A 24319-nucleotide genomic window follows, 5' to 3' on the forward strand; every position below is an offset into this window, starting at 1 on the left:
AACCCTGTAGAACAGCATAAAGCGGCTAGAGATAATGAGATGAGATGAAATATGTTTCCACTATAGATCTGAGAATGCAAGTTACCAATACATCTGCTTAAGGTGACTTATAATTGAGCCAGGATCCATTAAGGGGGCATAACAGTGGCAACTTGGCAATGCTAGAATTTGAACTTATGGCACTTCAATCAGTGACCCAATGTCTTAACCTCTTAGCTATCACATATTATGCTGGGGTTTTGCCAATGCTATGTTCCAGCCTATCTGGATGACATTAGTGTCTACTTGACAAGGTGCTCTGAACACTTCTGGAAGGTGTTTCAGGGGCTGGACCCAGGTGTTGGAAGGCACCAACACTAGGGTCAGTGCTTCATCTGGTCCTAATTTGAACATTCTTTCAGTGCTTCATAACACTGACATGGAATTCAGTGGTTCTGTTACAGGAGACTAGGAACATCCCATAATATCTCTGAGTCAAAACTCTCTCCTATAGAATGCATGGTGTTGTTCAGAGTTTGGAAGCTGTCCATCATTGCTGCCTGTCTGTGAAGATTAAGAGGTTGAGAAGAAAATAATGACACCATACCAACAAGATCTGTCTGTCTGTCTGTCTGTCTGTCTGTCTGTCTGTCTGTCTGTCTGTCTGTCTGTCTCATCAGGGGATGAAGAAGATGCTGATCTATTAGCCTATAACTCAACCTTATCTTTGGTGTCTGTATACACACTGAGCTACTGAGCACCAATTAACCACAATAAATATTATAAACCGTAAATAAAATCTGGTTGTGTCTTATTATTTATTGATTTGTTTCCTCCTCAAATATATAAGGTTATGTAATGAAAGGAAGGTGTTGAACGAACACTTGTGCATTGCTAGATATTTTACTTAAATAATTTTTTTCAAAAATTTCAGATTTTGTTGAACCGATTATTGTGGCCAAATGAGGAAAAATATTAGACATAACTTGTTGTACTTGTGAATTGGATTCTTTTTTCATTTTTATTTAACATTATGAGTAGAAAACGTTCCCGTTACAGAAGATCACTTCATTTCACCTTCCATGAAAATGTGTTTGATTTAAAGACTATTTTAAGGAGATGAAACCTATATTTATGTACATTTCTGAAATTCATAGCATAGTTAATTTAAGCATGCTTAAGTTTACATTCATTAGTTAGAAACTGCCGGTGTATTTTTTTTTTTTTTATTTGAAGATGTATTTTGTGAAGAATAATTGGTTAATATCCTGTAGTAAACAATGATATTGTTACTGATAAAATATAATCTTAAATTCAGATCCAGGAATAGTTTATTCCCTTGAGTTTTGCCCCCAACCAAACCAAACAAAGCCATTCAGCACCACGGACAGCGGCAGCGCTTCTCTGTTCATTTTTTAATCCTTTTTTTGCGTAAAATATTTTTTAAAAATACCATAAAGAAGGAGGTTAAAATATGACTATAAATTAAGTTATCTGATTCATAACGTATTTACTGAACTTATATATGCATTTGATTTATTATTAACAGTATTTTGATTGTTTGAATAGTTTTGTTCCGATTCATGCACTAATGTTAGCAAATGCATTATAAATTTTATTTCCTCTTTCAAAGGAAAGAAAAATAATCAGCACTGTTCAGTGTGATGATAAAAAATACAAACAAACAAAGTCCTTTACCTCCGCCGTTTTGGTAGCAGATGTAAGGAAATCGCCACACGTTCCCCAGATCCACAGCAAAGCCGATCACAGACAGCAGGAAGTCGACCTTTTTGCCCCACTTGTCGCGCGAATCCGTCTGCAGGATTACCGGAACCGGACCGGTGTTCACGGTCGCCGCCAACTCGTGATGGTGCATGTCGCTGTGGAAAAGAAAAGAACAGAAAAGACAGAAAAAAACTCCAAGAAGCTCCGGGAGGTAAAGAAAAGTTGTGCAGCAGAGACAACAGGTGAGGTTCAGGTGCGCGCGCGGAGAGGAAGAGGCATGCTGCGGGTTGGAGCGCGTGAGGTAAAAAGACCTGCGTTGGATGAAACGCAAAACGCACCTCTCTCTCCCTCCCTCCCTCTCTCCCTCCCTCTCTGTCTCCCTCTCTCACCCACCTCATACACGCTCGCGCACAGGAGGATGAGGTTAAGGTAAAGTAGATGCTCCTGTCAAACTCGAGCGCACGTGCCATTCATGGATTTCTCATGTTCTCTCCTGTAGACCTGGATGAAGATGTTCTCAACATGAACAGCAGCATTAACTTTCCCCAGTCTGTTCACACCATCACTGGCGATTTATTTCAATTCTGGATGAAATCTTTCACTGTCACTTTAACACACTGACTGACTGACTGACTTTGGGTGGAATTTACACTAACAGTGTTACATTTATAAATAATTACACACACACTCCCGGATGAACACACACACAAAGAGGGGCAGGGATTCATCAACACCTTTATTATTAAATTAGCAGAAAGTGTTCAGTCTCAAGAAACAAGGTTTAAACTTTAACTTTCCTGATCACACGCCGTTATCTCTTTATCCTTATTCCGGAAAAAAAACTGTTTTTTTTTCCTTTTTTAAAAAAATTATTATTTATTTAGTTTTTACTGCGAACAAAGTGCGATTGAAGAGTAAGACACATCCTTGGGGACACAACTTATACTTGTGTGTGTGTGTGTGTGTGTGTGTGTGTGTGTGTGTGTGTGTGTGTGTGTGCTGTATAAACAGTAAACTCTGGAGAGAATTTAATTGGATGACGTCAATACATGCAGGATGAGTGATAAAAAATGTGATTATTTTCTCAGAAATTACAAAAAAATAATAAAATTACAGTGAAATGAAGAATATTTTTCAAAGGATTTTTTTGTATATTGTTTTCTAGATGCATCAGGGCACTTTAGTACTGAATGAACACTTGAGTTCTGAATTAACACTTCAGTTCTGAATTTACACTAGTGCTGAATTTACACTTTAGTTCTGAATTTACACTTTAGTACTGAATTAACACTTGAGTTCTGAATTTACACACTTTAGTTCTGAATTTACACTCGTACTGAATTAAAACTAGTGCTGAATTAACACTTTAGTACTGAATTTATACTTTAGTTCTGTATTAACACTTTAGTATTGAATTACCACTTGAGTTCTGAATTTACACTAGTACTGAATTAACACTAGTGCTGAATTTACACTTTAGTTCTGAGTTTACACTTGAGTTCTGAATTATTACTAGTACTGAATTAATAATTGCAACAATAATGTGCTTTTTGTTTATAAATTCCATATTAAGATCATTTTCCAAATGCTTGGAGTTTGTATAAAGTCTGCAGCAAAATTCAAGATCATGCTGATGTTCGATTCTGATTTCTCTCTGTCACTTGGTGATGGAGGCATCATTTTTTCAGATTGTCCATCTGTCCATCATTCTCATTAGCGTGAGTTCTCAAGAACTGGTTATCAAATGTTTGTATGATTTACTGTATATGGAATTATTTTTGTATATAATTCAGCAGATCAACTGATCAGATTTTGGAATTCATCCAGATGGGGTCATGGTCACAGCAAGGCTTCTATCCTAGCTGAAGTCTGTCAAACAAATTAGCAACAAGAAGGAGTAGACATTTTTGGGGTGGAAGCATCTCCACTGACACTGTTGGCATAGAATTCTTGTTTTTCTACTTTTTCAGGATCCAAATCATGTTCAACATGGTCCATCGGAGAAATTTCTCACCCTGTGCTCTCCACCTGGCATGTACTGAAATAGCACTGAACGGGCCTCGTTAGCTAAACTTAATAAAATGCGAGTCTGAAATCGAATCAGCTGCTTTTAGCCTGGGCGAGACTGAAGGAGTCATAAAGTGGATAGGGAAACTGTGGCGAGTGCAGAGCACAAAACCAAATGAGGTTAGACCTCCAAGATGCAGCTAAGCATATACATGTGAAATCAGTACAGCTCCAAATCCAGCGCCACAGACTGTGTGTCTGCACCCATATCTCCACTGGCGCTCAATATCAGGACACTTAGATTATACACTCCCCTGAGTGACTCGCAAAATGGCCAATTGACACGACAATAAGGTTAAGAGCCTTGCTGTAGTGTAGGATGACGAATGAATGCAGTTGGAGAAATTCTTGTAGCTCGGTTCTGTTTCAGATTTTAGTCACTATTTTTCTGCGTGGCCTCCAGATTGTTCTGAACGAAACAAGGGTGGACAATTTATAACTCTGTTATCTGACCCACAGGGCTGCAGTGCGATACCCCGTCTCATGCCTGGAAATGTGATTGATGAAGCTAAAATGTCCTAGCTAGCATAATTTAATAACATACTGTGAGCTAGTTAGCTAGTTAAGCACATTAATAGCTGTAAGACACACAAAGCAGTTTGCAGCTTCACAAAGTCAAACGCAAATCATTGGTTTCGGTTACTGTCATATGAAATGAGTTCTGTGGGGATTTATATGGAGTGTATTCACTCCATGTCCACATAATTGTCCATATACACATTTCTGCACCTGCTTAGATGCAGGAAGTGGATTTTCACAGATGAAGGAGAACAGCACTCGGCTGAACATTTTTCTCATCTCATCTCATTATCTGTAGCTGCTTTATCCTGTTCTACAGGGTCGCAGGCAAGCTGGAGCCTATCCCAGCTGACTACGGGCAAAAGGCGGGGTACACCCTGGACAAGTCGCCAGGTCATCACAGGGCTGACACATAGACACAGACAACCATTCACACTCACATTCACACCTACGGTCAATTTAGAGCCACCAGTTAACCCAACCTGCATGTCTTTGGACTGTGGAGGAAACCGGAGCACCCAGAGGAGACCCACACAGACACGGGGAGAACATGCAAACTCCGCACAGAAAGGCCCTCGCCGGCCACAGGGCTCGAACCCAGACCTTCTTGCTGTGAGGTGACAGCGCTAACCACTACACCACTGTGCCGCTGCTGAAAATTTTTATGGGTAGATATTATTGTAAAGATTTGTTGTTTGGCATTACGTCAGCACCCAGAATTTTCAGATGAAAAATGTCAGAGCTGCTACAAGGACTTGATGGAACAGTTGTGTTTTCTGGACAACATCCTTGAGTTTGGTGAAATACAGGAAATACATGACCTGAGACTCACAAGGGTGACCATACAAGCCTCAAGATTAATGCTTAATAAGGACAACTGTCCCATAAGCCAACCAGAGCAACATTTCCAGAGATAGGAAGTAACCAAGGATGGCATTATCACAAGTCCAGAAAGGGTTACAGCTATTACAACAATAGACACATTTAAAAATCAGCAAATTGAGACGGTTGCTGGGAATAGTTAAAGTGAGACAGCCTTTCGATTTCATCAAACCGGTGAAATTTAGTTCCCTCTGAAATGTGGTTATTGTGATATATGTTTATTTCTGTAATATCTTACAAAATATCAGGCCATTCTGTGGCTGGGAGGTTATATACTGTAATTTGAGGGGATTAAAGCAAATAATGTGCATGAAATCGCTCGCTTCGCGCAGTCAAGCAGACAGAGGAAGTCCGTGTGCACATGCACAGGTTTACTTTCTTCTTCTTCTTTTGGGTTTTATGGCAGCTGGCATCCACAGTGTTGCATTACTGCCATCTACAGGTTTACCTTTGAGCGTGCACTGACAGTTCCATCATTCTGTCGCTAAACGAACAGCTGATCACACCGAGGTGCTCGCTGAGCGCCAATATTTATTAATTTGGTCCTGCATTTCCTTTCCTTCATATATAACATAACATCTTTTCTTCTTGCTTTCCGTTACTGTAGTCGGTCTTTCATGTTTCATTCATACACTCACGTCCTCCATTTTTCTCTCCTGTTTCAAATTTGTATCCCACAATGCCTTGCGCAAACAGGGAAAGCCCATCATGTGATGTCATGCATGATGTAGCATCTTGAATTGGATCATGGTGAAGCAGGAAAAAATAGTGGAGAATTTAGGCCATGTAGCCTTAAAGTCATTAATTGTTCTATTTAAAAAAAACTAATAAAATTGGAAGTCTTTGATTTGAATTCAGTAGCTTTCAGTCACTAAACAAAAATAACTGGGTGTCGGGGAAAATTCTTTTTATGATCTACACTTGAAAAATCTGAAAGGCAGTCTAGCTTTAAGTACACTAGACAATACCTACCTGACCTCTCCACTGTACTGTAGTCCCACAATGAACTGCACTTTTTTCAGTTTTTTTTTTTAAGTTATTTTGTTTCTCCACCAAAAGCCAGATCTCTTTGGCAGATGTGTGTAGTGCAGCGGGTGGTGAGATTCAGAACAAAGAGCCTGTGTTTTACTTACAGAGTTGAGGTGAATCGCACCACCATGAAACTCATTACAAATTGTAATGTGAAAGGCAACAGGAAGTAAGGAGTTTTTTTGTTCTCCGGATATTCTTCCAAAATGTTCACCAGGCAACTATGAATGTATCTGCTTGTAAGACTAATTTTGTCCACTTCTGAGTCAAGTTTAGGAACAAAATCTCCTCCAGCACTTTCAGTACATCTCAACTAACTGTTCTATCAACCATGCCAAAGTATTAAAAGATAACAACCACTAATGATGTTAATTAACAACTCGTGAAGAATTCAGACAGATTTATTCACAATACAACAGGGCTCGACATTAACGCTTGTCCGCTTACTAACAAATAGCCTACTAACAAATAGCCTACTAACAAAAATATGCAAATTAAATATTGATTGGATCAAGGGGCGGCACGGTGGTATAGTGGTTAGCGCTATCGCCTCACAGCAAGAAGGTCCGGGTTCGAGCCCTGTGGCCGGCGAAGGCCTTTCTGTGCGGAGTTTGCATGTTCTCCCCGTGTCCGCGTGGGTTTCCTCCAGGTGCTCCGGTTTCCCCCACAGTTCAAAGACATGCAGGTTAAGTTAACTGGTGACTCTAAATTGAGCGTAGGTGTGAATGTGAGTGTGAATGGTTGTCTGTCTATGTGTCAGCCCTGTGGTGACCTGGCGACTTGTCCAGGGTGTACCCCACCTTTCGCCCGTAGTCAGCTGGGATAGGCTCCAGCTTGCCTGCGACCCTGTAGAACAGGATAAAGCGGCTAGAGATAATGAGATGAGATGAGATGGTATCAATCAGTCTGTTTTACTATATTTTTGAACTTTTTCCTCAGTATATCAAATATTGATTACTTTTGATTCATAGATATTATTGCATATGTTGTGAATTCGGAAACAAATGCAATAAAGATTGTTGGGTTACAAATAGTTTATTTGTGTTTTTTTTTCTCAAATATTTCTTCGGACAAGTCAACTTCACATTCGGACAAGTAAATTTCCTTTCAACTTGCCCGACAGGACAAGTGGTTTCAAAAGTTAATGTAGAGCCCTGGACAACATGCTGACATGTTTTATTTCTATGAGACGGAAACACAAATGCAACAGCAAGTCAAGAGGAAAGACCAGAAACCACTGAGGGTGAAATAATACCCATGAAGCCTCACATGTGGGTAAATCAGTGTACAAGGCTTTTGTTTGGTCAAACTGAGGAAGAACCGGAGACATTTAGATCCTCAGGATGTGATTTCGTCATCGATGATGAATTCTTCAGTCTGTATCCATCATCCTGCAAAACCCAAACCACCCAAAATACAGCAATCAAAACATCTAAAAAAGTTTAAATATCGGTCATTAATTAATATAGACTCATCTATTACAAGCATCTTCATTGTGAAGATGAAGAATTCCCACAATCCTTTTGTTTTTCAGACCTTTCTTGTTCACTTCATGCTCAACAGCATGAGATTTCCCTGGAAGCCATGCACAGATCATGGCCCTGTGTTTCGACGTGTACGGATAAAAGAACATCATTTTGACAGGAAGTCTTTCAGGAAGTCTTGTGTACGTCGACTCTGATTATAAAGAGAAATTGATGGCTGCTGTAACGCAGGAGGACAGAGGGATGGAGGAATGATACGCTGCCAGGTGGAGTAGGTGTGGTCTTCATGGAAATTAAGCATTCTGATCATTCATATCATCACAATTACAGTATCAGTGTGAGCAAACTTTTTGCACAAGTTCCTTCGATAACGAGTTACACCCAGTATTACACCACAGTGCTGCTGAATCCTGGATTCTGATTGGTCGGAAGGTGTTGATTCATTTTTTTTATTGTTTCGTGGATGTAAACATAGCTGAATGATGCATTGCAAAGTCAGTGACTTCCATATCTACGCCGATGATTGTCAACTGTACATCAGATTCTCGAGAGTGAATGCTTCCATGGTTAAGACCAAGCTGGAACATTTACTCATTGAGATTAGACAATGGATGGTGACAAACATGTTGAAATTAAATGATGAGAAAACCGAGATCATCACATTAGATGGCCTTCATCGCAATCCTATTGACTTCTCACCAGTAAGCCTTGGTAATGATGTGATTCCTGTTTCCAAGTCTGTTCGTATTCTTGGTGTAGATCTTGACAATAACATGACTCTTAAAGGTCGTGTCTGCAGTGTTGATAAAAACTGCTTTTTTATGCTGAAGATCTTTTATGTTTATGATCAGACAGTGTATTGATGAAGCAGCAGCCAAGGCAATGATTCACATAACGGCGATGTCCAGGCACTGCACCGTTATCCTTTATGGCTTACCAGAGTGTCCTCTAAAGCACCTCTCCAGGGTACAGAAGATGTTGTGTTTCATTTCACACCGTGGCAAATATGAGCACATAACATCTGTCATGAAACAACTCCACACCTTGAAGAACTTCTCCCCTAAAAAGAACTGGAGCAGAGAGCAACAATGATTTGGTGGTTCCTAGGATCAAGAGAAGTTCATTTGGTGGAAGAACATTAGCTTACACAGGTCACGAGTTATGGAACGCTGTACAGAGAGAACTCAAGTCATGTGTAAACATTAAAGGAGTACTGAAGGCAATTTTTTTCATCTCATCTCCTCTCATTATCTCTAGCCGCATTATCCTTCTACAGGGTCGCAGGCAAGCTGGAGCCTATCCCAGCTGACCATGGGCGAAAGGCGGGGTACACCCCGGACAAGTCGCCAGGTCATCACAGGGCTGACACATAGACACAAACAACCATTCACACTCACATTCACACCTACGCTCAATTTAGAGTCACCAGTTAACCTAACCTGCATGTCTTTGGACTGTGGGGGAAACCGGAGCACCCGGCGGAAACCCACGCGGACACGGGGAGAACATGCAAACTCCGCACAGAAAGGCCCTCGCCGGCCACGGGGCTCGAACCCGGACCTTCTTGCTGTGAGGCGACAGCGCTAACCACTACACCACCGTGCCGCCCGCAATTTTTTTATTATCAAAATTCTATTTATCTCATGTTATTAAATATAGGAATGCATTTTTGATAGCTATTTTGTCACTAATATAGAAAGTTACGAGCGTTTGAAATATGCTATGTAATATATCAGTCCATATGTTAAAGCAATGGCTGTAAACGAGATTCTTTGAAACCTGTGTGAGACATCGTAGGACGGAAGTAAAGCGTACAGCATAAATCAAAGTGACCAACATCTGCCAACGTTCCGTGTCCAAAATCGCTCACTCGTTCACTACTCCCTACTCCCTATATAGGAAATTACTATATAGAGGACTACATAGTGAGCTCATTGGTAAAATGAAAAAACGCTCTTTGTCGTTCTATGTCGTTCTTTCAGAGCATATACATGTCAACCTTTGGTCAATCAAACCTGTATAACCAACCTCCAAAATCCGTATAAGATGCAAATTAAAATAATTTACATAAAATTTGAATGATAATTAACAATGATATATCCAAGTTACTTTTTATTCAATATTAATAACAATAAACCTTCAGAATGAATACAAAGCTCCAATGTTTGACAAAAACACAAAGTGTCACTCTAATGTTCTGAATTGTACTCAATGACAGCTTTTTTAGCACTCTGCACCAATACCTCACGAGGCTGCATGTCACAGCAAGTGTCTGTGTTGATCTTGCCGGAGTGCCCATTCAGAATCTTTTCAGTTGCTAGTGAAAGTCGCTCAGGTGGAAATACGCGTTTCAAACAAAATGTTACTTCCCGGTTGGCGGGATTCTCGCAATGCGGTGTGCGCATGATCAAAAGTGGAACGAAGTCTCGCTACCACAAGATAACGTGCGATTTCATAAGGCTCTTTACTGGCTGTCTGTGGTGTACAGTACGTTTGTAAATGTTATGTGCTCTTTTATCATCGTGGGAATTGATTATAGCTCTAAATAAATATTGAAGTTTTTTTAAAGAATCCGTATAACTTTATTTGTACGCCCGTATACTACGTTTATTGAATCAAATCCATATAAAATACGGACATTCCGTATAGGTTGACATGTATGAGAGCAACATATGGACAAGTCCATCATGCTGGTATTTACATCATTACTGTCGAACAAGTAAACCGTGCCAGATCAGTCGGCTGGTGGGTTTCAAAATAATAAACACATGCATGTATTTTTGTGATAAATCCATATTATACTGAGCGCATTTCCCACATTAATCAGTACAAAGTACCTGCATCTTTCATTTTTTTTAAATCAAGGCTAAATACTTTCTTCTTTGCCGCTGCCTTTTATTAAATCAAATTTGAGACTTTTAGTTTGATTTCTTTCAGAGCGACTGCAATGCATGATGGGATATATTGCTTTGGTTAGTGGCCATCGGTTGTACACTACTTTTTGTGATGCATTGTGTGATACTATGAGTGCACTATATAGGGTGTAAATAATCCTCACTAAGGTTTCAGACAGCACTACAAAATGGCGTCCTCACTATATGTGAGTAGGGAGCGATTTCGGACACAGGGGTCATCAAAAGACGTGCACGCCCTCTTTCGAATGCTGATGTAATCAAGCCGGAAGTTTTGTTTGTTTCGATAGCAATCAGGAAAGTTTGAAAAAAGTAGGCAGTAATCGTCATTTAAACTCGTTTTTGTGCAATATTTCATTTGGAAAACAGTTTTCAAAATGGCGGCACTGACACCTGGCTGACACTTCAGGTTTCGAAGTCTCGCACAAGTCTAAGCGACGCCTGCCGTGGACCAAACGGACTAAATTCAACGTGGCTAAAAACCGAATAGGCCAATAAGTATAATATTTAATTGCAATTATTTGCCAATACAAGTCATGATATAAGGTTACTAAAACCAAAAACGTAATTGAACACGTTAAGAAATAACGCAAGTTTAAAAATTACTTCAGTTCTCCTTTAACAATTTCAAGAAACAACTGAAAACGTTCCTAAATCAGCTTATGTTTATTAGATTCTGACTTGTTTACTGAAAACTAATGACTTTTTAATTTATTTTTATCCTGTCGTGATTTTAGACGTGAAGTATAATTATACTTTGTTTGCATCTTTTGAATGGTAAAGTGCCATAGAGTGTGCATATATTGCATTATATTATTATTATTATTATTATTATTATTATAATCAGTGACATTGAATCATCCATTCATGTGGAAACTAATGCCGCTTTTCCACTACAAACGCGGCTGAGCCGTGCCGTGCTGAGTCGAGCTGAGTCGAGCTGAGCGGGGCTGTTGGAGTTGCATTTCGACTACAACCGCGCTGAACCGTGCTGGCTGGAAGTGGGTGGACACTTTGGGTGGAGTTAGCGAAAGTGGGTGGACGTCACGTGATGTCGTTAAGCAGCGCAAACAGTGACATCAGTGAGCTTTTAAGCGGTAGTCTCACGACCCGGATAGTAAACAATAAACATGGAGGACATGGAGTCGTTAGTGTTGCTGGTCTTGGTGCTGTGGCTTGTTGTCACCGACAACGCCAACAGATACTGGCAAGAGCGTATAGATGAGGCGAGGCGCATAAGGCTTCAGAAATTCTCGTAATTCGTAATTCTCCTTCTTCCGGGTTTGCGGTGTTTACAGATCCCAGCGCGCTCGCGGGGTGTGTGTGGGCATGTGAGGACACTCCTCCTCACCAATCAGTGCACAGGGGAGTGTCTCCTCACGCCCCCAGCCTCACTTGGCTCGCTTTGGCTCGCTTCAGCCCCACTCCAAAACCGTGCGAGTTTTAGGGGCTAAGCAGGGCTGAAGCGAGCTGAGTCGTGCTGTTTTTTGGTAGTCGAAACGCGAGCCGTGTCGGGCTGAAGTGAGCTGAAGCGAGCTAAAGTGAGCTGAAAAAGGGTAGTGGAAAAGGGCCATAACAAAGAAACGAGCAAGTCCTCATAGTAGAGCTTGAAATAGAATTCATTATTCTGTGTAAACAAACAAACAAACAAAAAATGATAGAACAAATTTTCAAAAAATAGAGCTTGAAATGAAGCTTCTTTCTGTTCAGATAAACTGAAACCAAAGACACAAAAATGTAGATTAAAATAGAATTCTTCATATTCTCACACATTCAGTATAAGTAACTGAACAAACAAATAAATAAATAAGATGTAAATAATAATAAAGAAGGAAAGAGTAAATGCCTCCTCACTCTACAGGGCCCTGTACTACGAACGGAGGTTAACCTACCTAGAAGTAACCCAGGGTTCCCCCGCTAAACCGGGGTTGACAAAACTTGGTTATCTTGTTTGGGGTTAAACGGTACTATGACGCCAGTTATGAAGTTGATTTGTTGAACCTGGTTTAACCTAATCAGGGTTAATGCGCGTTCACGTTAAAGGGGAGGTTATCAGCGCAAATCCCCACTGTTCACAATGGCACGGTCGCCGTACTTCACGGAGGAAGAATGCGCTGTCATAATGCAAAGCTACGAGGAGTTCAAAACAACATTAAGAGCAAAATCTAACACAGCGGCTGCCAATAAGGAGCGGCAAGCATGTTGGCAACGAATTGCCGATCGGGTAAATGCGCAAGTACATTCTCCCTTCTACATGTTCCAGAACAGAAGTATAGGATGAGAGAAAGCTTCATGATCAATCACAGGTCACAGAAAATGGTCCTTCGACGTGGCCCCAGTCATATATAGCTTGTTTAATGTCCGAAAAATCCTGAATAAAATTTGGTATGGTAAATTCATGGAGTAGCCTACTTAAGCTGATCTGTGCACAGAGTCACATGAATTAGGATGACTGACTGTTCAGTCCCTTTGACTAAGTTGGTGTATGTCCTGTGAACATTTCAGAGGCAACAGCAGTGCCAAACGCACCTGGCAACAGGTGAAAATGAAATATAAAAACATCATTCATAATGGTGTGTGTGCGCGTGCAAGCAAGCATTCATTTGCCTTTTATTTATTCAAGTTTTATCTGTTTGCCTAATAGTTCAAATTGTTTTGTATATAGTTTATAATGTTTTGTGATATTAATTATAATATTGTGGGAAAACTACTTCACACGGATAAAATTTAATTTATTCTATCGTCATTTTGTTTGTTCTATTTTTGTGTATTTTATTTATCTGTTTGTCTAGTTGTATCTATTTTTCTAATGTATTTTTTGCATTAATTGTTTTTTCCTATTAAAATAATCTTGTTCTTGTTATAACTTTATCTATTTATCTGACTGTTTAGTTGTATCTATTTTTGTTACAATTTCAATATTTTTAATATAAGTTTTTTTTCTATTAAAATGTTCTTGTTATATTTATTGTAGTTGTATCTATTTTATATCTCAGACTTAAATATTTTTGTAAAACAAGTGTTTTTCTATAAAATATTCTTGCGTTCTTGATAACTATGTTCTTGAGTGGGTTCTTTTTTTTTTTTTACAGAAAAGCCGTTCTGCATGGACATTCATTGAAGCCCTCATTGTTTTTTAATGGTTATTTATGAGCGTTTAGGGGTTACAATAATGTAAGTCTAGGTTGCTTTATATAAAAGGTATGTCCAGAAATATTGTCACTGTCTAAGCAGAGGGATCTGGCTTCTTTAGACGCTGTCTTCTTAAAACTGAATAAATATTTAAAAAGAGCCAAATGAGCCAGTCTTTTGAACGGCTCTTTTCAAAGAACAGATCACAAAGATGCGGATCCCATCAAAGAGCCATAAATCCCATCTCTAATCTGCGCTCCGATATCGCACGGGTCATCCAGGTACACTGGCATTGCCTCTAGAGGAAATGTCGGTGGAGAGGTGGTGTTTAAAAAGGGTGTGGTTAATCGGAAACCTCGGGTTAACCAAGAACATAACCTGAGACGAGCAGGTTTGAGATGCAGCGTAAGTTGCCATGGCAGCATACCTCGGTTTGAACATAGCCAACTTTCGTAGTATGGGTTAATCGGGAAGTTACGCTGCACGTGATCAAGTTACTCTCGAAGTTACCCTGGTAAGCCAGAAAACCCGCTTCGTAGTACAGGGCCCAGGTCTGTGTGTGTGCAAGTAGCAGAATGAAAGATTTTAAAGCCGATCCTCAAATCCTCCATCGCCGGTCAATTAGCACGCTAACGTAATGAACCTCTTCGCTGGGTGTGTAATCACCTTCCTGAGATGCCCCAAACTCCAGGGTGTAGTGAAGGATAGAAAGGGCATGAACTTTTCCTCTCGAGTGTTTGGAGGTAACTGTGAGTTACTTTCAGGTGAGTGGTAGTGGAGGGAAGAATGAGTGGTCGGTTTTCAGCATGCGGTCTCTGAGTCCAGTGACAAGGACATAATTTAGAAACATAATTTTTCATCCATTTTTTCCTGGAAGCTGTGAAGATGATCAACGCCTGGAGATTGTCTGAGTCAGTACCAGGGGTTAGTCAGGAAGAGGCCTGGAATTTCGTCATTTTAGGGGCAAGGCCACTTGGCCTTTTGTGCTGTCAATTTTTTGAGGGCACGAAGGCCAAAAGCCAGGGCACCAAGGCCATAAAATAAAACGATGATTTTAAGTTCATCTCATCTCATTATCTCTAGCCGCTTTATCCTGTTCTACAGGGTCGCAGGCGAGCTGGAGCCTATCCCAGCTGACTACGGGCGAAAGGCGGGGTACACCCTGGACAAGTCGCCAGGTCATCACAGGGCTGACACATAGACACAGACAACCATTCACACTCACATTCACACCTACGCTCAATTTAGAGTCACCAGTTAACCTAACCTGCATGTCTTTGGACTGTGGGGGAAACCGGAGCACCCGGAGGAAACCCACGCGGTCACGGGGAGAACATGCAAACTCCGCACAGAAAGGCCCTCGCCAGCCACGGGGCTCGAACCCGGACCTTCTTGCTGTGAGGCGACAGCGCTAACCACTACACCACCGTGCCACCCATTTTAAGTTTATGTCTATAATGAATTTAATTTAAGGACTAATGACTCTTCTGAGGAAGATTGGAGTCTCAGTCGAAACTATCAAGCAGGTAAAGAAACGTCTCCTACACTATTATGTCTGAAGATAAGAAAATATTGAACACATCTAAACTTATCAATCCATCACTCACTTCAAAAATTGTAAAACTTATTAAACCTATATCCTCCCATAATTTTTGTTCAATTGACACCGAATGTGCAAGAGCATCTTCAGACTGTACTACTACACAGATTTTTGATTAATCAAAATTGAGCCTGGAGTACATCAGAATGTTTGACTGTAAATGGAACATATACTAGCATGCAGGCTACTGATTAACCCATAAGAGCCCAGACCGATTTCTCAATCAAGGAAAATTATTGAGGAAATAAAATGAACTAAATAGATGACAAGGAAAACATTTCTGACCTTTCATTTTTTAAAATAGCACTTTCATGTCTCAAGATCTGAAATATTAAATTGCAAATTTGCAGAACACTGCGACACTATTACACTGTTAACCTGAAAGTTCATTCTATGCAAACAGTTTGAGTAAATACCACTTTTAAAGATTAGTTTTATTGCATTACTTAAACAGTACGAGTAAATGAAGAGTATATGAGACAGTCATTGGGTTACTCATTTTTGTAATTTAAACAAACGTAAACTATCATGTTTTACCTCAGGCCACAGTGCTGCCCTGTTGTGATCGGCTCAAAACTCAAGACAAGTCTGTGCTTGTCCGTTGACGGCTACAGAGGAAGTTGCGCCATTTTCTAATTTACACAGAGCAATTTAAGGTCTTTGCACTTTGCATGCTCCTTGGACAATATGCCTGCATTTTTCTGTTTTTAACAATGAGATAAAATCTCTTGCGATGGTGATCTTGTCAAGATGGCAGCAGTTACACTTCGGTTAAACAGCTAAAAGAAACAGACAGTAACAAAACAATGCTGTAACACTTTGAGTGGGTGGGTGGAGCACAGAAGTACGGCAGGCCAGAACTGAGTTCCACAAAAAACTCTTTATTTGCAGCTTTTAACAAACTCCCAGTCACACAGACATGCACACACACATCAGTCGTCTGGTTGGGGAGAGAGCTTCCTTCTGCTGCTCTCTCTCTCCTTATATAGGGTGCGGTCACTGGGGAAGACACACAAACACAGATTAACAGACATCAGGTGTAGTGATTCTGCCACTTACCTTCCCTGACTCCGCCCTCCTGTCACAGACCGACGCTTGACCACGCCCCCGCTGCCACAAACGCTAACTGCATAGATTAAAAAAGTGGCTATGAACAGACAACAGCACACATCACGTATCATATTACGGCAGGAACAAGCAGTAGTAACATCCATGACCTTACGCTTAAAGCTCGACAAAGGAAAAACTTGACAGCAAGCTAATTAGCATTTGTTAGCGGCTACAGTCGGTACTCGGCACGTTAAAAGTGGGTCAACGTTGTAACGACATAACGTTACTGTACAAGCAATGCTTATTTAACGGTAACAAACTTAAGCCCTATATGTTGAAATTTCTATCTTATTCGTTCGTTAATCTATCACACAGTCTTACCTCAGTCAACTTCTTCCCTCCTTCTGTGAAAATTCAACATCTCAGACGCGGACACAAGTGGGCGGGGGATGCATTTGATTAAGTCTCCTGATTGGCTGGTGATAGATTGGTGTCATTATAGCACGTCGGAGCGGTTCATGCCAGGCTCGAGTCCGATCCACCACTGATGAGTTGCCCAATAAGAATCCAGAATGTCATCAAAAGACGTATTTTTTTCTCAATAGACGCAGGTGATGTTAAAGCCTATTGGCAGTCACGAGGCAGACTACAAAACCGCAAAACTGCAGGGCATCAAGGCCACTGTGGCCTTACGGCAAATATTTTTTTCCAACGGCACAAGGCCAAATTGAGAGGGCACGAGGGCCATGGCCCTCATGGCCCTCGTGAAATTCCTGCCCTGGTCAGGAAGCATGATTTTTTACAGATTCTGTAGATGTCAGAGCAACCAAACTTGGCAGGTAGGGTTCTATACCCACCCACTACCCAGGATGGAAAAAATAACCTGATTGGTGACATGGTGGCGCTACAGCAAACCAAAACATACAGTCAAAACAGATATTAGAAGAAGTATGTGAAGTATAATGGCATTTCTTTGTGTAGAGATTGTTGATTGATGATTCATTGATGTCAAACTTGTTCCTTCCTACCACTTAGTCCCCTGGTTATGACTCCACTGGGGTAAAATCCCAAAAATATTGGGATACTGGAGAAAAGTGATCTGGGTTTTGACCCAGCAAAGTGTTTCAGTGGATTGAACCAAGTTCTTGGAGAATTAAATATAGATGAAATGATAAACATGGAAATATGGGTGGAGTTTAGTAAATATGAACGTGCTGTACACTCTCAGAAAATTATTGTGCCTTTCGCAGTATAACAGCTTGTTACTGGATCAGTACCCTCTAAGGGACTTATTTTTACCCTTTATATACTGCAAGGGAACATATAAATACCGTTTTGGACCTAAAAAGTTACCTTGAGGTCCAATAATGTGCCCTATGGGGGTACATTAGTGTAGCTTGTACCTTGGGGGACAGAATGGACTCCTACTGTACCACTATGTCTGACAGTGTGGAAGGTTCTCTGTTCCAGCCAGTCATGTGCTGTTTTATGTAAATGATGTAGCTTTTTTTTGTTGTTGATCAACATTTTATTGCTTATTCAAAAAAAAGGGGGGGGGGGTTACAGACATATCAAAAGGCACATGTTAAATGAGAAAAAAGAAAGAAAAAATATCAGGTTGGTAAGACAGTACATACATTACAGACCTTTTCAGCAGGTAGATCGCAAGAGCAGATTGTCTAATTGTTGTTGTCCTTAGCCCAAGAGATTATCTTGGATGAGAAAGAGTTCCAAGCTTGAACAGTCACTGGCCGCGCCTTATTAAGTCGCGCAGTTGTATGTTCAAGGTTGACAATGTTGACAAGGCTACGAATCCAGAATGATTTCATACACAAATCCGGAGTAAACCATCTCATCTCATCTCATTATCTCTAGCCGCTTTATCCTGTTCTACAGGGTTGCAGGCAAGCTGGAGCCTATCCCAGCTGACTACGGGCGAAAGGCGGGGTACACCCTGGACAAGTCGCCAGGTCATCACAGGGCTGACACATAGACACAGACAACCATTCACACTCACATTCACACCTACGCTCAATTTAGAGTCACCAGTTAACCTAACCTGCATGTCTTTGGACTGTGGGGGAAACCGGAGCACCCGGAGGAAACCCACACGGACACGGGGAGAACATGCAAACACAGAAAGGCCCTCGCCAGCCATGGGGCTCAAACCCGGACCTTCTTGCTGTGAGGCGACAGTGCTAACCACTACACCACCGTGCCGCCCCGGAGTAAACCAGTTTTTCAGAATTGTTTTCTTTGCAGAGGTAAACCTTGCGAATACCATTTTGAACTGAATTTGTTTTAGATTGATATCAGAATTGTCATTCAGGAGACAAAAACCAGGATTAGGAATATACACAATGTTAAGTATATCCGCTAACACTGAGTTTACATGAGACCAGAACTTAGAGATAACTGGACAATCCCAAAACATGTGTAAGAATGTTCCTGGTGAAGCAGTGTTACATATATGACAGTTATAAGTAACTTGCAATTTCATCCGGAATCTCTTATAGGGTGTGATGTAGGCTCTGTGTATGGTTTTGAAGTGAATTAGTTGGTAAGCGAGGTTCTTAGAAGTCATCCTTAAATTACACCATATTCTCTCCCAATCTAAGTCTATATTCAAACTCCCCAGCTCCCTGTTCCATATGGATTCAATTGGTAAAGCCTTGGCCTTGTGCTGTATCAGTGAACTATATATTAAAGAGACAGATGATCTGCCCAGTAATGGTGCAATCCATTGTAACATGGGATGTGAGGGGAGAGGAGAATCCCAGGGAACTCCATACATTTTTAGGGCAGATCTTAGTTGAAAGTAAACAAAATAAGAGGACACAGGAAGAGAGAAGTGTGTTCTTAAGTCTTGTATGGAACAAAGACCTTGAATGTCGTATATATCACCTAACGTATTTACTCCAAGAGATGACCAAGATGGTTGATGAAATGGCTTATTACTGCATAATAACCTCGGGTTATGCCATAGTGGTGTGTTCTGACAGAATTTAGAGGGTGCGCCCATCCAATGTTCTGCTTTCTTCCACACCTGTATAGAATTCGCAATGATGGGCCCAAAATTATTTTTAATTGTTTTGCTTGTTGCATTAGAGAATAGAATGTCTTGCAGCTTGTGTGGTAATATTTTAGCAGATTCAATCGATTTCCATGAAGTGGTAGACTGTGGGTCAACCCATGTGCTGAGTGCTTTGATCTCATCTCATCTCATTATCTCTAGCCACTTTATCCTGTTCTACAGGGTCGCAGGCAAGCTGGAGCCTATCCCAGCTGACTACGGGCGAAAGGTGGGGTACACCCTGGACAAGTCGCCAGGTCATCACAGGGCTGACACATAGACACAGACAACCATTCACACTCACATTCACACCTACGGTCAATTTAGAGTCACCAGTTAACCTAACCTGCATGTCTTTGGACTGTGGGGGAAACCGGAGCACCCGGAGGAAACCCATGCGGACACGGGGAGAACATGCAAACTCCGCACAGAAAGGCCCTCGCCGGCCACGGGGCTCGAACCCGGGCCTTCTTGCTGTGAGGCGACAGCGCTAACCACTACACCACCGTGCTGCCCTGCTTTGATCTGAAAAGCCCAATAATAAAGTTCAAAGTTTGGTATTGCCAAACCCCCCAGCAGTTTGGGTCGTTGCAGTGTAGTCAAACGGATCCTAGGCCGTCTCCCATCCCAAATAAAATGTGAAACCATGGTGTTAATGTCTTTAAAATAGTTTGGAGGGGGGCAGAGTGGTAGCATAAAGAAAAGGAAGTTGAGACGGGGCAATATATTCATTTTCACTGTGCTAATTCTACCTTGAAGAGAAGTCTTTAGATTCCTCCATCTATGGATGTCTGATTTTATTTTGCTTAGCATAGTGTTAAAGTTGTCTCTGTTAAATTTATGTATGTGTTTATAGATTGTAATGCCCAGATATGTAAAAGAGCTTTTGGTCTGAATATAGTTAGGAATAGGAGCGTTTGTGTGTGTATTATTTAGATGCATAAGGGCAGATTTTGTCCAATTAATTTTGTAGCCTGACAGGCTGCTGAAATGACTGAATTCCTTAATGACTGGGTGAATAGAGGTGTCAAAGTTATCTAAGAACAAAATTATATCATCCGCATACAGAGATATAATATGGTTATGATGACCAATTTTCATAGGAGAAGCTGTAGCTTGCCTAATGGCTTGTGCCAGAGGTTCCAGAGAAAGACAAAATAAAAGTGGCAAAAGTGGACACCCCTGTCTCGTTCCACGCTGCAGGGTAAAAGGAGAAGAGATTATGTCCCCTGTTAGAACACTTGCTAAAGGTGAGTGGTATAGTGCCTTGATCATTGCTATAAAATTATGTCTGAAACCAAAACGTTGTAATACTGCCCACATATATTTCCACTCTATCCTATCAAAGGCTTTCTCTGCGTCAAGAGAAAATACGGCACAAGGATTTGGGTGTGTCTCTGCCACATCTATAATGTGTAGCAGCCTTCTCATGTTGTCAGATGCATAGCGTCCCTTGATAAAGCCTGTTTGGTCTTCATTGACTAGAGATTGAATAACCTTTTCCAGGCGCAGAGCAAGAACTTTGGCATATGTCTTAAGATCACTTGTAAGTAAGGATATTGGTCTAAAACTAGAGCATTCCAATGGATCTTTTCCCTTTTTCAAGATTAAGGTGGAGTGCTGTTTTTTGGTCTCTATGAAAGGTCCCACGCTTGATTTGCAAAATTAAATGAATCAAGTATGAGTGTGCCCACCATGTCCCAAAGTTCTACATAAAGCTCTGGTGGGAGGCCATCCAAACCAGGTGATTTGCCTTTATTGAGACATTTCAAAGCTCTGTGTAGTTCATCCAGATTCAACGCAGCTTCCAGATCATCTTGGTCTGTTTGTTCAAGGCAAGGAAGTTCCAGTTCGTCTCGTCTCATCTTCATCCGCTTTATCTGGGGCCGGGTCGCGGAGGCAGCAGTCTGAGCATGGAAGCCCAAACTTCCCTTTCCCCAGACACCTCGGCCAGCTCCTCGGGAAGAACACCGAGGCGTTCCCAGGCCAGCCGAGAGACAGAGTCCCTCCAGCGTGTCCTGGGTCTTCCCCGGGGCCTCCTCCCAGGGGGACATGCCTGGAACACCTCCCCAGGGAGGCGTCCAGGAGGCATCCGAAAGAGATGCCTGAGCCACCTCAGCTGATTCCTCTCGATGTGGAGGAGCAGCGGCTCTACTCTGATCTCCTCCCGAGTGACTGTGCTTCTCACCCTATCTCTAAGGGAGCGCCCAGCCACCCTACGAAGGAAACTCATTTCGGCCGCTTGTATCCGCGATCTTGTTCTTTCGGTCATTACCCAAAGCTCATGACCATAGGTGAGAGTCGGAACATAGATCGACCAGTAAATCGAGAGCTTCGCCTTTTGGCTCAGCTCCTTTTTCACCACGACGGACCGGTAAAGCGACCGCATCACTGCAGAGGCTGCACTGATCCACCTGTCAATCTCATGCTCTATCCTTCTCTCACTTGTGAACAAGATCCCGAGATACTTAAACTCCTCCACTTGAGGCAGGACTTCTCCACCAACCTGGAGAGGGCAAGCCACCTTTTTCCGGTCGAGAACCATGGCCTCGGACTTGGAGGTGCTGATTCTCATCCCAGCCGCTTCACACTCCACTGCAAACCGCCCCAGTGCATGCTGAAGGTCCTGGTTTGAAGAAGCCAATAGGACAACATCATCCGCAAAAAGCAGAGATGAAATCCTGCGGTTCCCAAACAGGATTCCTTCCGGCCCCTGGCTGCGCCTAGAAATTCTGTCCATAAAAATTATGAACAGAACCGGTGACAAAGGGCAGCCCTGCCGGAGTCCAACATGCACTGGGAACAGGTTTGACTTACTGCCGGCAATGCGAACCAGACTCCTGCTCCGTTCGTACAGGGACCGGACAGCCCTTAGCAAAGAGCCCCGAACCCCATACTCCCGAAGCACCCCCCACAGAATACCACGAGGGACACGGTCGAATGCCTTCTCCAGATCCACAAAGCACATGTGGACTGGTTGGGCAAACTGGTTGGGGAAGTTCCAATTTGTCAAGAAAATGTTTACAAGTAGCATCGTCATGAGCAAGCTCTGATTTGTATAGATTTTCATAAAATGTTGAAAAAGTATTATTGATGGCCTGCGGATTGGTTGTAATTTTGCCATCAGGCTTATTTATTGCTGGGATGTGAGCTTTTGTTTCACATTCCTTAAGCATAAGAGCCAGCAGGTGACTAGGTCTCTCTGAATCAAAGTAGTACTTTTGTCTAGTTCTATGCAGCATAAATTCCGCCTTTAATACAGACAGCATCTTGTGTTCATTTTTCAAAGATCTCAGCAGTTTAGACTGCTCATCTGAGAAGCTATGTTTTTGTAAGTTCTCTAACGATTCTATTTTGTTTTCAAGATTTGTGATCTGGGAAGCTTTGGTTTTAGCTCAAGTTGAGGAGAATGAAATACAGAAACCACGAATAAAGCACTCTGTGGCCACCCATAAAATTTGCGGATTGGAGCATTCCTTTGTGTTAATATCTAAAAAATCTTTTAATTGACTTTTGAGTGAACTAATAAAACTAGAGTTAGTTAGTAAAGATGTGTTTAAATGCCACCTGGGGGCCTTTGTCTTAATGTTGGGCAGATCAATGTTGCATAATACTGCAGAATGATCAGATAGTAGAATTGCTAAAATGGTAATGGATATATGTCCAGCAATTAATGTTGGGCTAAGAAAAATATAATCTATCCGGGAAAATGTCTTATGCCTATTGGAGAAAAACGTGCAATCTCTGGCAGTGGTGTAGCCCGGTCTTAAAAGATTTCAGTTAAGACAGAGACAAAGAAATGTGTAAATAATTAAATAAATAAGCTTTAATGTTTAAAAAGTCACTCTGATAAAAAACAAGTTCAGTAAAACAGTTAAATACAGTTAAATAATTAAAATCATTATAAGCCGATTGATTCATCTTTGTCATATTGTTTGATGTAATTCATGTCACTGGAGAAAGTTTGTTTGATGTGCACATAGAAAGCGTGTTAGGTACAACCCAGCCTTGCAGAGTATAAGGCTGACAATCTTGGGGTTATTCAATCACACTAGTTGTTTATTCGTTGATTAGCCAGTAAGAGGTGCATAGAGGCGGGATATAGAGGAAACCTCGTACTGTGAATAACAGGGCTCAGTCAGAGGTAAACAGACAAGCTGTAGAAGACAGTGGAAACGTGGTGGCAGTGTGGTGTTTATACGTGGATGGATGCAGAGTCTCATCAATCTGTATCAGACATCATATCGCTTGCCGAAGACTGTGGACCAAGAAGTCATCCTTGGACCCTTTTGGATGGGTAGATGTGCTTCGCGCCAGGTTTGCCTTAGTGAACTGTGTTGCCAGTACCCCCGGTATCATCGTTCCCCCCTCTCTCATCATCTAGCCAGTTTCAGCCCTCTTTTGCCCTTTGTCCTCTCCAAGACTTGTGAGTAACTAACTATTGATCAGTGCACTGCTATTTTCTTTTACTTGTGTTGTACAAGTGAAGTGGCCATTTGTTTTAGGTCTCCACGCTCCCAAGCAACGACTCAGGCCTGCAACGGGTTTTTATTTTTTGTTTTTTTTTCCAAAGAGAGACATTATTTTATTTTGTTGCAGAGTGTGCGTGTGAGTGTGGGCCTGTTAGGTAAGACTAAAGGTGTAAAAAGTGGTAAATTAACAAGAATAATAATTTCTGAGAAATCCTAAAGGTAAATTCATTCAGGCCTATTCAACATTTTTGTACTATCTTTAATTGTTGTTATTGATATTATTATTTACCTTTGTGCTAACTAAATTCACAATTTGGATTTAAAGTGTAGTGTGTGTGTCATGTGTATATTTGATGAAGGGGTGTTTGAGTAAAAAGGGTAATAAGTTAACATAA

At 41.4% G+C, this 24319-nt stretch overlaps 1 protein-coding gene across 1 annotated transcript in view; it reads right to left on the reverse strand.

Annotated features, from left to right (window-relative positions):
• Positions 1-24319, reverse strand: part of slc6a4b (solute carrier family 6 member 4b) — a 43786-nt gene that overhangs the window by 16746 nt on the left and 2721 nt on the right. The window contains exon 3 of the mRNA XM_060907998.1: positions 1678-1859. Coding sequence (XP_060763981.1) covers positions 1678-1859 — 182 coding nt within the window. The remainder of the gene's footprint in view (positions 1-1677; positions 1860-24319) is intronic.

Source organism: Neoarius graeffei, chromosome 24, assembly GCF_027579695.1.
Source record: "Neoarius graeffei isolate fNeoGra1 chromosome 24, fNeoGra1.pri, whole genome shotgun sequence".
In the NCBI taxonomy this organism is placed as follows: Eukaryota; Metazoa; Chordata; class Actinopteri; order Siluriformes; family Ariidae; genus Neoarius; species Neoarius graeffei.